We start from the raw sequence: 17,003 nt of genomic DNA, 5'->3' as shown, positions 1-17,003 counted from the left end.
GGGAAACCGGGTTTTGCTGTTTAGGATGACACGTGTAGGTCGACCAATCGGTCAAATCATTAGGTGGAAAAGGAGAATGCTTTAAGGATATCTTATCGATGACGATGAATGAGGTCCGGAAGTGTTGTGCTGTGTGAAGGAGAGGAGGTATTGAGCGATGAGAGGAGTAAATGGGAGTGACACAACGTCCCCTCCGCCCAGTACTGTCTTGTCCACTAGGGAAGCAGAAGTCAGGAGCTCGGTTTCTGAGAGCAGAACTACTTCACGTCGTAGACCGTCCTGTATGTTATCCCTCGAAAAGGAAGCAACGTACAGTAAGAACAGCTGTTGATCTTCGGTATGGATGGCTTGAAGAACCAGCTCAAGATGATGCATGTACACCTTTTTACTATACAATATGTACCAAATCCAGCCCGTAAAGGGCTCTATAAAACAAGCCTGCCATAATTAGAAAGCTACCACAATCCATAGTGGAGTGGCGCTCCATGAGACATCCCGAAGACGCCAGTTGACTGGCAACCATTTACAATGAGGTAGTAAGCAATGTGCCGTCATTCCAATTTAAGTTGATTCAAGAAGCCAAAGTGTCGCGAAGGAAAAAGCTCCGCATCTTCTCCCTGCCGTTGGCAGAAGCAAAAAGAATAAACGATCATGACCATCGTGTATCTGACGACTCCTTTTCTTTTAGTCCGCCTATCCTCTCGAGGTCGAGCGACTGAAAGCGGGTTGGATCTTCCTGCTGGTAAGGTGGAAGTCTTTCTTGGGTTACAGGTTCCATGCCCACACTGCCAGAGTCTGTAATGTGAACAACAACGACACGGCCTTTCTGCACGGCTCCGGCATTGCCCTCTTCGTCTGGGAATGTGATGTGGATCTCTGGCACAGCGGAGGCGGAACTTGGAGATGAGTTGTGGATGAGGTTCATCTTTTCATCGTAGACAAAGATCGATTCGTTCTTGCCCGTGTTGAAGTTGCTGACCGATGGAGAGCGATGGTGCGAGGCGGGCTGGTGGTAGGTCGGCAGCATGCTTTGGTTTTTTGCGAGTCGTTTACGGCGTATGACGAATAGAGCTAGCGAGCACAGCGACGCCAGCAAGAGAAGAGTAAAAAAGACGAAGAGAAGGTGGCCCATGGTGGCTGAAGAAGGCCGGTCGTCGTCGAACGCATCTGAAGAATCGCGACGAACATGAGTATGGGAAAACTTTGTTGAATCCATGACTGCCTCCCAGCAGAAGTCGTGGCTTTTGACGCAAACCTAGAGATCGCGCAAACGAATATAGATTTAAAGGATGAGGCTGATGTGAGGGCCGGTCGGTGATCGGAGTTGGATTCAGCGACCAGCGATGCAGTGCGGTTGGCCCGTCTAGAACCCTCGAATCGATGCTGGGGTCTCAAAGGCTCGAAGGTCCCCTTGCGCTGGTAGGAAGGGGGCTGGCGAAGCTACGGATGCGCGTCCAAATGCACCGTCTTGCTGCACCCAGTCCGAGCAACGAGCTTGCGAACCACAGCGATAGGCTCCAGGCGGGTCGATGTGTGGCTGGTGGCTGGAGGAGAATGAACGGACGGCGAGAGTCCAGCAAAGGAGTGAAGCTGAACACTGCCAGAGATGTAGAAGGCGATGGGTGAGATGGACGGAAGTTGCGTAAGAGGGAGAAGGCGAAAGGGAGCCGTGATGAGAGCAACAATTGTAGAACCTCCCAAGATCTCCTCAGAGGAGAAGTTTGAAACTGGTGAAGCGGAGGGTTCAACAAACACTCTGGCGGCAACCCAGGGGGCAGCACCACGATGGATGCTGTGAGACCTGCCATTCCGATCTGGCCAGTGGCTGCTGTCAGCGCCCAAGGCCCAGAGGTTCGAACCCACCCAGGCCTCCCACCCTACTTTTAGAGGCACTGGCGCCCATGCGGCTTCTCTGTCGGTGGGCCTCCAATGCCAATCACGGAGTGCAATTTCACGGGGCGCCTTTTCCTGCCAATGAGAGCCCTGTAGCACCCAGTCTATCTACTGAGACTTCTACGCGTCCCCCATGCAGCGTCGGTAAGTCGGAGCTTGAACGCTTCTTCTTTCTCCGTGCTTGGAGGAAAAACAACAAACAATCTAAACAAATACAATACATTTAGGCTACGGACTACCGATACGGAGTTCTGAACACTATCAGTAGAAATAGAGATGGCCACAGCCGAAAGCACTCCTCCGTAGTACTTACTAGTCAAGAGTTTGATTAGGGAACCGCAGTGCCTAAACATCAGGACCTAGGCATCTAGTACCTCCGGCGAAAGTAAAAGGGGACAGCGGAAAAGGTACTCTCTCAGTCTCTGTGCTTGGGCTGCATCGGATCCTAAGTCACTCATGTACAGCAGTGCCTCCTACGGCCAACCACACTCACAGCTAAGCACGACGGGCAAGAAAGCGTTGGAAGCGTTGGGATCCCCGCAGGGCTGGATCGAAGAAGGCGGGATCATAATAGAAAGGCTCTTGCCGCTCGGAGCACGGGCTTCGAAGTAGGCATGTGCAAATCAAAAGCAATAATGACTCCGGGAAGCATGCCTGGGAAAACGAGGGATGCTTTCTCTCTAGCCGTAGAGTAGCGGTCTGGCCAGCCAGGTTCAGGGTTCGTGGCAATGCGACCTAGTCATCGCTTTCCTTGATCAATTCGCACAGAACCCTTACTCTATACGGAGTATGTTCGAAGCCTTCGTGGCCGATGGAAATGCTCGCCAGTCCTGGGCGTCGCATGTCGGGCTGGCAGTCATTCGGGCGACATGTCGAGGTCACCAACACGGAGTATATTATGTAAAGATTCTGACACGACAGACCCGTCAGAGTGTCAGTATCATAGTTGCAGCGCCTCAAAAGCTGTATCTCGGACTCCGTAATGTGTGCACAGTATGTGCACATGTGTATTTCCTAAGACTCTTGCCAACTTGATATTTAGTAAAAATGTGATGACTCGTAGTTACAGGACTGTAGCCTTTGGATGTCGTGGGAGATACTCCGTATGATCGGCGACATCTAATCATCCATTATATAATGTGATCAGACTGGAAGAAGCTCGGCTCTGAGGATGTCCAGGACACGGACGAGCCTGATTTTGGCGAACGTGATTCTCAAGGGTTTCGACCCCTCAGAGTCAACAAAGCTACCCAGATATAATTGGGATGTCGTAGCGAGAAAGGTGGCTTGTTTATACAAAGTCAAAGCATGGAATCGATGTGTAGAAATGAACTCTGTCTAACTCCCGAAATCAGGAAATGTTGAGGCCTCAAAAACGCCCAAGTCTTCCCACACATCTCAGAACTCGATCACGATGGGAGAGGCTCTGGCTCTCCGGAGGCTATCCGAAGTCTGAATACGGAGGCGAGTCGCTGGTACTCCGTACGGCGTGTTTCATGGATTTCCGTTGTGACGGCACACTGTTGAAAGACAGAATGCACTTGTTGTGCATGTGAGAAAAGACGCCCACTCGGAACTTGGAACCTCCACCTCGAGGATTGGAAACGGACCACAGCTTTTTGTGTGCTGTCGGTCCATCAGTGCCCTGCTTACCCACGTCAAGACTGAGAACTCAGGATCGAGTTTCTCCGTGAGAGTTGATCGAATAGTAGGACTGGAACGAGCCAAAGGCGCATGGGCGATTTCAGTCGGCGTTCCCTGCTCCAACATTGGCTCTGTCACCGACCAGGCGGCCCTTCGTTTCCATCTTTCGGACAACTCGCCTACGAGTCGCTAGTGGCTCTTCGTTGTCAGCAGCACATGGTCGCAGCCCAATGCCCAACTTCTAGGGCCCTTACAGGCTACGGGTACGAAATGAGCGCATTCCCTCTGGGCGTTATAGTCTGAGTCAGCCTCTTGAGAAACATGTTTGGAATCAACGATACCCGTCCCACGATGCCAGTCTTGCAGAAGCGATAGTCCTAATGCAAGTCCAATATCACGCGAAAGAAGGGAACGGCAAAGTTCGAGATGCAAGCAAGCCACACGGATGGTCACGGCGCAAGGAGAAATCGGATCTTGGAAAATGAGTTTGGGCTGAAACACTGCCACGGCTTCTCTTTGGCCATTCTCTTTCGGGGCGCCTTGGCCTATCCGCGGTCGTTCGAATGGCCGCTGGGTACTTCCGGACGCACCCTTCTTTCGGAAGCCTCATGGGTCCAGTGGCCCTGTTAGGCTGCGACTCTAACCTGGTGGGCTGGCATGCTTGTACAGTAGGCTCGCTAGGCTGGTAGCCCTCAGAAACCTCGACGCTGACCAGCCTTAGGCCCTAAGGCAAGCCGAGTTAGTGCCCTTTCACGCCCAAAAGTCCCCCTCTTGAAACTCACGCTCCCAACTCCACTGCAGCCCACTTCGCCTGGTCGATCTGGGGTTTGACGCTGATGGGCTTTCTGCCTGCGCATCATCATCGTCTTTTTCCCTACACCACCACCGCTATTGTGTCTTTTTTTCTGATATATCATCTGGGCTTCGGTTTGGTCCCGATTCATCCACCCTTTCCCCCCTCCGTCTCGTCCTTCTCGTGTAACCGACCTCTCAGAGCGGTTTGATGGTGCTCCCATCCGGCTCCACTCGAACGACTGCCAGACTCTCCCTCACCGCACCACGATCCACCAACGCCCGCCAGATTTGCGCCTTGCCTTGCACAAAACCGGCGAACGCAGCATTCCACCCTTCCCAGATATCCATTCCTTTCTCATCCCTTGCTCCATGCGCACTTCGTGGTCGAGGCGCATGTCTGCAGGCAGATGTTCCTCAGTCCTTGCTTTCCCCTGCTGTCGCTATCCGTCCAAAGCCACTTCCGTCTAGGGCCATGCCTTCTATTCGCTCTGCGGCTGCCTGCTGAAAAGTGTACCATGAGCTTTGCTGGCAAACGAAGGGGTACATGACTCTACCGAACCTTGCGTCGCCCTCATTACTCCTTCCTCTGTTTGATTTTCTCGACTTTCCTTTCTTCTCTCTTGCACCTACATTTGCCTCTATTAATCAGGCTTGATGTACATTTTTCATCGAAATATCTTCAGAATATTGGTGAGTAGCACGTCTAGATCTTGGCCGGTGGGCTTTGAGTTTGTACCGCTTCCACATCTGAGTCACTAATCTCTTGTATAGTCCATATAAAGAGTGGTTTTCTCCGTCGGTTACAGTTAGGCCTTGTTCTCCTTCGAGGCACTGACGTTACCGCCGAGTGACTGCACATTGTTTACATTCTGAATATCCGCCTCATCACTTCAGTCATTTGTTCTGTGCGCGGCGCTACACTCCGAAGCCACCATGGAAAGCGGTACTTCCTTGGAAACTGTGAGTTGTGCTGAGATATATGCCGGAACTTGGGGCTGACAGAGCACTAGATACGCAACGGTCGCGTTTCTGCTTCAGATCGAGCATCCTCCTCAAGACCTTCGTTGGCTGTTGGGACCGAATTCGATCGGGGGAAGAAAGCATGGGGTTCTACAAGTCGTATATGGGCAACTGGAAGGTCTCTCTACGATGATGAGCAGGTGACAAGACGTACAGAGACACAACATGCCTGCAAATTGTCATGCGCTGACACTAGATTAGCATCCCCGGCTCAGCAAGGCTCATCTTCGGGCTTCGGACCCAGCCGCGCAGCGATCGTCTCGATGGGTTCTAAGCTAGACAATGAAGAACCTGTGCAGTCTCGACTTCCCTGGAACTCAGCACCCACCAACAACGGCTACAGCTCTAGGCACCGAGCACAGCCGCTATCACCCACGAGGGAGAGACTGCAGCAAGGACTCAGTTTCACACCCGACGAAAATAATGGAGAGTTGGAAGGGTCGAGTTTATTCGAGGGAAGCGCTCCTGACGTGGAGGATGAGCCTTTGTCGCGACGTCGACCCAGTCAGAATCAGCGTGCGGTCACAGAGAGCGCTCGTTTCGTACAATCCCCCACCAGGACGGTATCTTTCAGCAGAGGCCCCTTCGATAGCCAGCTCCAGAATACCAATGTCGCCAATTACAATAACGGCATTTTTGCATCACTGGACGATAATGACCGTTACCTAGAGCGCAGCTTAAATGGATCTTCGGCAAGTCCTGTCAATGCTCAACCATTTGCAATGCCAATCAGTTATGGAGCTGGTCGCCCATCAGAACAGCCAGCCCTCGCGCCTTCAAGATATGGGAATATCTCACCACGACATGGACCCACGGGTCGTGCCTTTCTTAATGCACACATCGAACACCCCTACCCCGCGACTACTCGAGAACTTGAGCAAGCCCTGCAATCTATTCAAGCAATGAATCTCGGCAGAATGCAGAATGCCACGGATGCACTACCTGGCCGCCGTTCATCCCTAGGCGTTCCTCGACATCAATCTGATGGTCAAGCTGCGATGGCGCAAGCTCCGACACAGGTGTTGGAAGGTCTCAGTGGCGTTGATCGACAACTCCACATAGCCACAGGAAATGCATTTCTCGGATCCAGGTTAAATCCTCAGGCTGTCCCTCACTATGGCGGGCTATCGTATACTGGTCGTGGTACTCTCTCGCCTCTGGCCAGCGAATACCGAAGCAATAGCCACAGTACATATAGCTCACAAAGGGGCACATCTCCAACCGGACCACTATCGATGCGAAGCACGCCGGCTAGTGGCGTCTCCAGCCGCACGTCTGGTTACGACTACTCGTTGACGGAACGGAAACTTACTAGCATCGACCAGTGTCCCTTCGAAGAGAGATTGTTCCTCCCAGTCTCGATGCAGCACCAACTCTGTAACGGGTACCACTACGAATCGCACGGCTCCATGCAGGCTATGCGCATGACGCCTCTTACAAACTCGTACATATTGCCTGGGCATCCAGCCATGCTCCATTATCCGCAGGCAACCCGCGTTCCTAGCCGAGACCTGGAGCAAAGCCAAACAGTGCGGAGCCCCTTGCTTGAGGAATTCCGCCTAAACAGTAAAACCAATAAGCGATTCGAACTGAAGGACATTTACAATTATGTGGTAGAGTTCAGTGGTGATCAACACGGGTCCCGGTTTATCCAACAGAAGCTGGAGACGGCCAACAGCGACGAGAAGGAGCAAATCTTCAAGGAGATCCAACCCAATTTGCTCCAGTTGATGACCGATGTCTTTGGGAACTATGTGATCCAGAAGATGTTCGAGCACGGCAATCAATCCCAGAAGAAAGTATTGGCCAATCAGATGAAAGGCCATGTACTGCATTTATCGCAGCAAATGTATGGATGCCGGGTTGTCCAGAAGGCATTCGAACATGTCTTGACCGACCAACAAGCGAGCCTGGTGAAAGAACTCGATGGGCCCAACCATCAGGTTCTTGAAGTGGTTGAAAATCAGAACGGAAACCATGTCATACAAAAGGCCATTGAACGCATCCCGGGCGAGCACATCCAATTCATCGTTGATGCTTTCAAAGGTCGGACTGCGAAGATGTCGACTCATCAGTACGGATGTCGGGTTGTACAGCGCATGCTGGAACATTGCGAGCCAGAGGTGAAGAGGGTCATTCTTGACGAGCTGCTTGAGCACATCGTCCCGCTCATCACCGACAATTATGGCAACTACGTTGTGCAGCATATCATCCAGAATGGGGAACCTCGGGATCGGCGATTCGCCATAGACATAGTACTTCGGTCAGTTTTGACGTTTTCAAAGCACAAATACGCCAGCAACATTGTGGAAAAGAGTATCGAATTCGCCGATGAAGACCAGCGGCAGCAGATTCTTCACAAATTGACCGCGCCAGACGAGCAGGGGATCACCCCAGTGCTGCAACTCATGAAGGACCAATATGCTAATTATGTGCTGCGTAAGTTAATGCATCAAATGTCACAAGTGCTTTGGATCCTAACCAAAAAACAGAAAAAGTATATGACCGACTTCAAGGCGAGGCACTCGCAAATCTCGTTGCAGACATGAGGGAGAATCTGGACAAGCTCCGTAAAACAAGCTACGGCAAGCAGGTTCTTGCCATAGAGAAACTAATTGGCCTTAACCAAGATTCGTCGAGTGCCTCGTCGAGCAGCCGAAATTCCGTACAGACGGCCACCAGCACCTCTACTTCCGCAGACGAAGACAAGGCCAAGACCCACCAAGGCCAGACCCGATAAACCTGTATGACAGTGGTTTGGGACCTCTCCTTGATGCCAATGCGGCGAGATCATTGAGTGTGATGGTTGCGCGTTCCTCGATTGATGTGGATTTGTGTCACTATCGAAATGTTTTTCATTCGGCGAATAGCGAGACAAGGTTGATTTGATTTTACGCTTGTAGCAGTATCCCACCCCTACAAGTGTGTTTGCTGTACACAGCTCGGTGTTGGGACTTGGGATTTTCAAAGGCGGTACCCGGACTCTCGTCACTGGAACATATCGGGATTGCATGAATTTTTGGTGGTCAACTTGCTACTGCAAACGACACACATGGTTTGACGACAATACAAACGACTTCTGTGGATACCCATTTTGGTTTTTAGACGGACGGAGGACGACCCAGACCATTGAAATGGAACGGTAAATATGGATGAACCAAAAACCGCTTTGCAGAGGTTGTCCTTCAGGCGCCAGGATGTTGGATTAGTAGTAGATCAAAGGGTTGTCAGATATGAGGACCAACAGCTAGGTACGGAGAAGTGTTGTGTGGTGATAGAACTTAGGTACTATTTTGTATTGGCACAACAGACAAAGGCACATTCGGCTTGGCTTATTGTACACATGCATCCTCACATGAGCTGGCAATTAAATAATTTTGAGAGCCTCAATCCATCAAATCCTTCGGGGTCGCGGGAGAGATTGCGTGAAATTGCAAGCCCGGAGCCTTGGGGTCCTTTGAGAGACACCCATTCCATACTAGGGAACTCGGGCTCACCAGGCCGAGAGGGGCCCTACACACATTATACGATAGGGATGCATCGAGCTAATATCTCTAGTTCTGCATAGACAAAGCGGTCGCTGACTTGGAAGTCGGCTAGTGGGCTCACCAGGCTTCACTTAACCGGCCTACTACGCCTAGACTTTAGTGGAGGGATTTACTGTTGTTGACCGTGGAGCAGGGTCAATCTACAATTTACCAGTCAAATAATATCCGGACCCAAGTTAGTGAATCGCCACTTGTTATAGAGTAATAAGGTTGAGCTGTCAATCTCAATCTAGGACGTGCCATCTTGAGGCTTTTGGGCTTGAATGTTTGACATATGACAGACATTGATGTGACAGGATCGACAGGCTTTGGCCATCCCTAGTACAAAAGGGATGACGACGACAAGAATAACAACAACAACAAGGTTCCTCTTGACAACTTGGCTCAAAGGTGTTCTTCGCGACCCTCAATCCTGCTCGTCCCTATTAATTAAAGGACAGTACTTTGTTCGGATGCTGGACCGAGTACCCTGTTATGTTTGTAAGACTGCCCATGTTGGCGTCTCCCCCTGTTTAGGGTTGGTATCACCAGCGCATCAGTACGAGAACCTACAATGGGTTGGACGTACAAGTATTCGTGCCGTATACGAACTTGAGAACAGAGAGGAGCCCTGAACGGTGCCTCGGAGCTCCCATTTCCGCTCCTTTCACCGCGCTATCAACAATAACTCCCACCTACTAGGCCATGTTTATCAATGGTGAGCTTTGACCCTTGGATCTTCCTCAACCTCATCTCGCACGCCGTTCCTTGAAGCCTAGCACAGTAAGCCCAACTGGGCTAGCAGGGCTTATTAGTCCTAGGGTGATCGTCTGTGTTCCTGACTACTGCTCTGTTTCCGCCCCGTGGCTTTGCGCTTGATCCCGTCGACATGGGTCCATTCAAACTCCTTCACCTTGAGCCATGGCCAAACTGGCATGGTGTCACAACACTTATGCATGCTATGGGCCGTTGATGGGAGATTCCCCTTCCCTCGCCTAAAAGCTGAGTGATTCTGGGTCTTCGTCAACGCTTCCAAAATAAGGTGAGCAACCCAGTATCCATACACTCTACCAACACGCATGTTCACCGCACGCGAGCCCCAGGTTTTTACGTTTACACCTCTCCCTCCGTGAGCAAACCACTGGAAGACCTCTTTGCATGCCATCTCAGAGTCTGCGATTACCACGATGGCTGCGGTCATAGCACCAATCGAATTGCCCACGGGCAGGCGCTCCTATTTGAATCCCGCGCCAGGACCCGACATACATGATCCCAACTGGATTCCAGTGTTAGATGGTGCACAGTACAAACCACCCTCACCATCGGTAGAGAAAGAAGTCTTGCCCTTTAGCCCCTCTGCCTCGTTTTCTCTGTTTCCGATTCAATCGCAAACCACCTCGCCGAAACCTCGACCACCTCTGTCACACAACTACTCCAAAAGCTCGCTCGCTCCTGAGAGCACAGCATCGGATTCCACATCACAAAGTCCCAGTGATAACGTTGAGCCACTGCCCTCACTCTCCAGCTTAGTGGACCAGGCCCAGGGCGATGCGGGGGGAAACCATCGCCGGAAGACTTCGCTTGGGTCGAGGTCAACAGAAGAGAAGATTTCAGTGGGCAGAGATACGCCTGTAGGGGATGTCACGAGCGCACGGAGTACGGAGGAGAGTCTGAGTGTAGCCGAAGAGCGGCCATTCGCACGTCCAGGGCAACATGATGGTCAAACAGGGACGAGACCATCAACGCCTTCAGGCCGAAAGACTGTAGTGCTCCCGCCGACGTCAAAATACAACCGTAAGCCAGTGGCTTCTGTCTCTACCGTTGCGCGACCATCGTTCGCGGCGAGCCTGCCCCAAACGCCTCAAGACTCTCCACGATTGGGCCCTACCATACCCACCACCACTCCGTCGACACCGCTATCTCAGGCTCCTCCGTCCCCGAGACTCGTACCGGCTGATCTACCACCTCCTCCGCAGCAGCCAGAAAGCGTGCCGAAACTCCATCCCATGAAATCGTCCGCCTCCGAACGTCGTCTACGTGCTTTACACTCTCACCCGTCCAACATTTCGCTCCGGTCTCCGCGTAACTCGACTTCCGACGATGCAGAGATTCCATCGAAACCTCAGTCGGTGCGCAAGCCAAGAAAATCCACCGACTCACGCGCAACGACGAGGTCAGCCATATATGATGCTCAGATGCCAACTCCAGCACCCACTACCCCGCTGCCACAGTTACCACCCGAAGCCTGGCGTCCACCTACTCGGGACAACAATGCCTCGCAAAACTCAACGCCCGCTTTGCCCAGTGAACCTTTCTTGCGGGCCACCGAGAAATCGGAAACGGCATCTTTCATGACGGAGAAAAATATGTTGGTGTTCAGGCGGTTCGACAATGTCCATGTCAAACTTTTGCGGTGCTTGCAAGATGAGATATCACAACTCGAGAAGGAGCTGGCCAAGTTAGAAGACCCTACAACACCGGATAACTCTGGCGACAATTCGTCACAGAAGATGCGCGTTCTGAGAGAATTGCGAAAAGTAGTCGCTGAATATGGTACGTTTCGAAAGAACAGTCTAAAGAATGAAAAATACGATGGCTAATGTCTGAATAGATCACCTATTTACGGCGTGGAGCAAAATGCAAGCCAACAAAGCAAGTGAGTCGACCACTCAAGACCTGAAGCAATGGTTACAGAGACCTGGAACCAGTGCAGGAGCGGGCTTGGGAATAGACGTACGTCATGACATGCAATGGCTTGAGGAGAACAAGAACGACTTGAGCGCCATTGACTTTAATGAGAAGGATGAAATGTCGAAGAAACCAGCTTCAAAGTCTACCACGAGCAACAATGGAGCCGCGTCAGGTTTTCTATCATTGTTTAATTGCGCTGGAAAGAGGAAGTAGTGACAGAAGCAGCTGCATACCTAGGTACTCAACTGTTGTACGGCGGTTTTATCTTGAAAGCAAGTTGAGATGATAGAGTCTTAGATGATGATCTGGTGGTGGGTGGGAACAGTGCACATACCTTGAGCGTTTACAGGATTATGAAGAGCATACCTACAGGTAGGACATATTAGCGACGAGACGATCTCACCACCATTGCAACTTTGTGCAGTCAATACGACAGATAACTACCTACCTACACAGATACATGTAGACGCCGGGCTGGATTACCTAATTCATCACGCTATTGACGCAGGTACCACATTCGGCGAGACTTTGCTCGGCGCCGTTTCCCCGGACTGTGGCGCATCACGTGCACCGAGGACTTTTTCAAGCCTCATTCCATCACAGTCGGCATTTCCATTCTTGCGTCGAATTCACTCACGGACACAAAGACCATTTCATTTGTGGATTTCTTTTCCTGCTTCTCTAGGTATCTTCTGGAGGCATTTTGGTCAGAATCGTTCCTACAGCTCCTTGACTTATAAAGACAAGACACGTGCTCAACATGTTCCCTCCGCAGCAGGGCACCTCCCTCGACATTGAAGCTCTTTCGGGCATTTGTGGCTCCATCTCGATCGCGTGCTGGGTTGTCGTCTTTTCGCCTCAGATCATTGAGAACTTCCGCAGAGGTTCTGCCGATGGACTGTCGATCGTCTTCATCGTGGTCTGGCTGGCCGGCGACGTCTTCAACATCCTCGGCGCCATTCTCCAAGGCGTCCTACCCACCATGATCATACTGGCCGTCTACTACACGTTGGCCGACGTCGTTCTGCTGTGTCAGTGCTTCTACTACCGTGGCTTCACCTTGAGCGACGGAGTCAAACACGCCGCGTCCAACGGGGACGCCGAGACTCGGCCCCTGTTGCACAGCGGCTCCGTCACGCAGCCTCCGTCCCGGGACGAGAGCGGACCTGCCTCGACGACGCAGGCGGCGCGTCGACACTCTTCCGTCGACGGACGACACCTCTCGCCCGTCGTGCCGCTCATCGACCCCCCCAAGCCGTCCGACCCTCCGGCCGTCAGTGCTCTGAAGCCTTCCAGCCCCGTCCAGACGGCCGTCTTCAACACCTTTGCCGTCCTCCTCGTCTGTGCCGCCGGGGTTCTGGGCTGGTGGATCGGCAACCACAAGTCCCACCGTCACCACAGCGTCAAGGACGACGAGCCGGACAAGCTCGAGTTTGACACCATGGGCCAGGTCTTTGGGTACCTCTGCGCCGTCCTCTACCTCGGGTCGAGAGTGCCACAGCTTCTTCTCAACTACAAACGCAAAAGTACCGAGGGTGTGTCGCTGCTTTTCTTTCTGTTTGCCTGTCTCGGAAACCTCACGTACGACATGTCCATCTTTGCGTACGCCCCTGTGTGTGCCCGTCCCGGTCACTGTCAACCCGGCGAGGAAAAGTCGCTGTATCTTCGATACATTGCGGTCAACGCGAGCTGGATCGCCGGTAGTCTGGGCACGCTGTTGCTCGACATGGCCATCTTTGTTCAATTTTTCCTGTACAAAAAGGATGATGATGATGATGATGAAGATGATTATGCGGATGTTGCGGCCGACGGGCATGAGCGATAATACTTTTGATGCCGCAATATCAACAACTCCATGTAATTCAGATCTTGTTTCCATGTATGTATACGACGTCGCGTAACTGCATAACATCTGGAGTTCTGCCAGGAGGCCATTCGTCTATCTGGCCCAGTCTACGATTAGGGAAATTCAAAAATAGTGCCGGCTTATGAGATCCAGACTTCGTTAATATGGGGAAAATGTTTTGTTGATACGCGCCGTGAGCGTCGGTGTTGTCTCCCGATGGAAGGGACAGAACTGCGATGATGGAAAAGTACGAGGCGTTCTACATCTCAACTCTCAGCTACACAGGTAAAATACTGACGGGTATATATCTCCTACCACACATCTATCTTGGAATCCTAAACATGCCCCCCCCAAAAACAAGTCACAAAGTCCGTTCGTCGTTATCGTCCGTCATTATCGTCCCTGGCTTCGTTCAAAGACAAAACGAATAAGCCCGATCGATCAGTCCTACAAGTGCTCGCTTGCTGAAATCAACGCTTCGCAGATCACAGGTCGTAAATGTGTGAGTGGACAGCCAGACTTGAGCTGTCTTCAAAAAGGGGATTTGATTCATGCTTCGTAAATTCTCTTCTTCGGGCATCTCGTCGTTGATGTAAGCAAAAAAAAAAAACAAAAAAAAAAAACAAATTTTCGTTTCGCCGTCAAAGACATTGCCTCCGTAACATTCTGCCTTTACTCCTCAGTATATTTTCGTGTCCTTGTGTTCTTGAGAGACCGTCTCATCTCGACATACGGTGCTCGCACTGACCAGACCCTTTCCTGTGAAATGTGGGTGGCCCCCTAGGGCTTGCAAGGTTTTCAGAATTATCCATTTGATGGACAAACAAAACAAGTGCAATTCCTCAACACAGCACCATCAACGTCTCACCCAGCCTGGTGGTGGAGGAGGTCGTCCACCTCGATACACAACTTCGCGCTCAATGTACCGCTCCTCTTCTCGATCCCAGTCCTGACGCGGACGTTGCGGTGGTGGCGGTTCTAGCATCAACGGGCGATGAGGTTCTTCCACTACTGGTGGTGGCAAGACTCGATTTTCCCAAGAAATTTCCTTGATGCGCTTCTTGCGCTCTTTACGGATGTCCTCCGACAGTCCGACAAGGCGGGCGACGTCCTCCTAATTCATTGTCAGCATCTTCTCGCAGTACAAGCTTCACATCCGGGGGTCTACTCACGTATCGGAGATAGGCAATGATGTAATAGAAATCGTCCGTCTCCTCAAACTCATAACCCATCTCTTGAATAGCCTCCTTAACGACGAGATCCTTGGTGATCTCTGTCCACAATCCTTCCTTGGGGTCTGGCAGTCTACCATATCGCCGTCCGATGTCCCCATTCGAGGCTGGAGCCGGTAATGGCGCTGGCGCTGGTACCGGCATTGGTAGGGGAGCGGGTCTTCCGATCTCCCCATATCCCTCTTCTCCGTCTGGCATGAATTTGCTCCTTCGGACCCCGTTGTACCTTTGCCACGTGATTTCTTGAGCTCCACCACCAGCTCCATCCATGCGGACGCGATTGGTGCCAGGAGGAACGTCCACTATTGCCCAGTCCCTCGTGGCGCCGCGATACGCTTCTCCGACGTAGGCACGTTCCATGGCTCGGCTATTGTAATAGTCTGCCTCTTCCTGCAGATCCCGATCGGACCCACGATAGCCTTCGCGTCGAGGAGCCGGGGCGTCATAGTAGTCTCGCGGTGCAGGCGGCGAGTAGGGGCCCACGCTTCTGGCCCCTTCGTTGCGATCGATGACAATATTCTCGTTCTCGGTGCGCCCATTCCTGGTTTGAGTTCGACTTATCTGGATCCTCTCCTCAGAGTGAGCACGAGGGTTGGGGGGAGACAGTGGTGGGCTCGGTGGCGATGGAGGTCGAGTGATCGGCCGGGGCCTTGAAGGGATGGCAACCTCGAAGCCGTGGTCAATATGTCGATGGTGGGTGATGACCTCTTGATGGATGGTAGGAGCGTTGATGACTTGCGGCTCGGGTGGTGCCTGCGGTGCCGATACAACAGATGGACTGGGCGACCTAGAGCGCGAATTCTTACGAATAATGATTTCTTGTCGCTCACGGGTGCGGCCGTCACGCTCCTCCTGTCGGATGATGATCTCTTGGTTAGATCCCGCGCTGCTGGAACGTCGTGCTTGTGACCTGGCCCGTTCATGTGACTTGGGGCGAGTCAAGGCATAATCGTCGTATCGACTAGACTCCAGATTCTGTTCCGATCGCCGAATGACAATCTCGTCTCGCTCAGTCTCTCTCGCTGGTCGTCTGACGTAATCGCTCCTCCTGGAGAGGGTGTCATCAAAGTCCACGTCGTATCGAGAGCGGCGGTCGTCTTCGTCACGGCGGATGATGATCTCCTCCCGAGAGTCCCTCGGAGGCGGCGGGCGTACCTCACGGTCTCTCTCCTCCCTTCGAATGATAATCTCCTCCCTCTCCCTTTCGCGAGGGGCGGGTGGTGGCGGAGGCGGTCTCCTGTCTGCGTCCCTTTCATCCCGTCGAATGATTATCTCTTCCCGCTCCACTTCTCGATCTTTTTCTCTGAACCGAGGCGGAGGTCGGGATTCTGACTCTGATCTTTCCCGGATGATGATTTTTTCCTTCTCGACCTTCCTTTCCGGCTCTGGGGATGGGGATCGTCGACGAGGTCGTGCGGGAACGAAGTCGAACTCCTCCCGTTCTCGTGCTCGCAAGACCACTGGGCCAGCAGTAGTTCTTCCGTAATCTTCTCGTAGGAAAGCAGGTGTGTTTCCGGGTCTCTCTCGAACATCGTCCCGAACGAGGACCTCTCGAACCTCTCGTTCCCTCTCACGCTCACGTACTGGGTTTCCACGACGGTACTCTACCTCCTCCTCCGCGTAACGGTCATCGTAGACCCTGCGACCACCTCTGGAGGTGTAATCCCGACGATCTTCGTACCTGTCGACGGAGACATCATCGACGTATCGACGGCTGGCCATCACCGGTGCAGACACAGATATCTCGTTGTTTCCAGTCGACTGATCACGACGGTCTTGCTGAGGCGTTGATTGCAGCGAAAAGGTGGGGTGGGTGTCGGTTGATCACGGGAAAGGCTACTTAAAGCAGTATAATGGGAGGCAGAACTCGCTAAATGCAAGACAAAATCAAGGAATAGCAGAACTGCGACGGCTGTTGGACAAAGGCAGAGAGGAAGAGGTGTTGAATGAGGTGAGCAAGGCAATATATGCGCAGGCAGAGTTGGAGTTGGGCTCACTGAATAAATGGGATCGATCACCAGGCTTTGGCTTTGGGGCATTTGGGTAGCAAAGTCGAGCTGAGAACTTGGCCTAGCAACCCAGAAACCCACGTCACCCTGCAGCACGCCACTAGTTAAGCACGCCAGTTGTGCCAGTCATCCCCACGCCTGCACATTCAAAACGGACGCGGGCATGGCTTTGCTGCCGGCGCGATACAGGTGGGCATTTGTAGAAGGGCAGCATTTCTTGCACTGCCATCTTCGCGAGTCCAAAGACTGCTGGACAACACCAAGGACAGAATCATCATGTGCTGACGGCGAGGCTCATTTCGGTTCGGACCATCACGCATAGTTGATGCCGCTCATCAGTGACAAC

General features: G+C 52.3%; 5 protein-coding genes across 5 annotated transcripts; 3 read left to right on the top strand and 2 right to left on the bottom strand.

Annotated features, from left to right (window-relative positions):
* Positions 1-649: 649 nt before the first annotated feature.
* PV08_04532 (uncharacterized protein) lies at positions 650-1,132 on the bottom strand (the record flags this gene model as incomplete). The annotated part of the gene is made up of 1 exon (XM_016378879.1): positions 650-1,132. The coding sequence occupies one exon, from the start codon at positions 1,130-1,132 to the stop codon at positions 650-652; it is 483 nt and encodes a 160-aa protein (XP_016237556.1).
* Positions 1,133-5,265: 4,133 nt separating this feature from the next.
* On the top strand, positions 5,266-8,092 carry PV08_04531 (uncharacterized protein; the record flags this gene model as incomplete). The annotated part of the gene is made up of 4 exons (XM_016378878.1): positions 5,266-5,292; positions 5,343-5,502; positions 5,554-7,791; positions 7,845-8,092. 4 exons carry the CDS (start codon positions 5,266-5,268, stop codon positions 8,090-8,092), a joined length of 2,673 nt encoding a protein of 890 aa, XP_016237555.1.
* A 1,974-nt stretch (positions 8,093-10,066) lies between these two features.
* On the top strand, positions 10,067-11,783 carry PV08_04530 (uncharacterized protein; the record flags this gene model as incomplete). Its single annotated transcript, XM_016378877.1, has 2 exons — positions 10,067-11,432; positions 11,491-11,783. The coding sequence occupies 2 exons, from the start codon at positions 10,067-10,069 to the stop codon at positions 11,781-11,783; spliced, it is 1,659 nt and encodes a 552-aa protein (XP_016237554.1).
* A 547-nt stretch (positions 11,784-12,330) lies between these two features.
* Positions 12,331-13,395, top strand: PV08_04529 (uncharacterized protein; the record flags this gene model as incomplete). Its single annotated transcript, XM_016378876.1, has 1 exon — positions 12,331-13,395. One exon carries the CDS (start codon positions 12,331-12,333, stop codon positions 13,393-13,395), a length of 1,065 nt encoding a protein of 354 aa, XP_016237553.1.
* An 877-nt stretch (positions 13,396-14,272) lies between these two features.
* Positions 14,273-16,370, bottom strand: PV08_04528 (uncharacterized protein; the record flags this gene model as incomplete). The annotated part of the gene is made up of 2 exons (XM_016378875.1): positions 14,273-14,530; positions 14,589-16,370. The coding sequence occupies 2 exons, from the start codon at positions 16,368-16,370 to the stop codon at positions 14,273-14,275; spliced, it is 2,040 nt and encodes a 679-aa protein (XP_016237552.1).
* Between the last annotated feature and the right edge of the window lie 633 nt (positions 16,371-17,003).

The sequence above is a fragment of the Exophiala spinifera genome, assembly GCF_000836115.1.
Source record: "Exophiala spinifera strain CBS 89968 unplaced genomic scaffold supercont1.3, whole genome shotgun sequence".
Lineage (NCBI taxonomy): Eukaryota > Fungi > Ascomycota > Eurotiomycetes > Chaetothyriales > Herpotrichiellaceae > Exophiala > Exophiala spinifera.
This window is presented reverse-complemented; position numbering and strand designations above follow the sequence as displayed.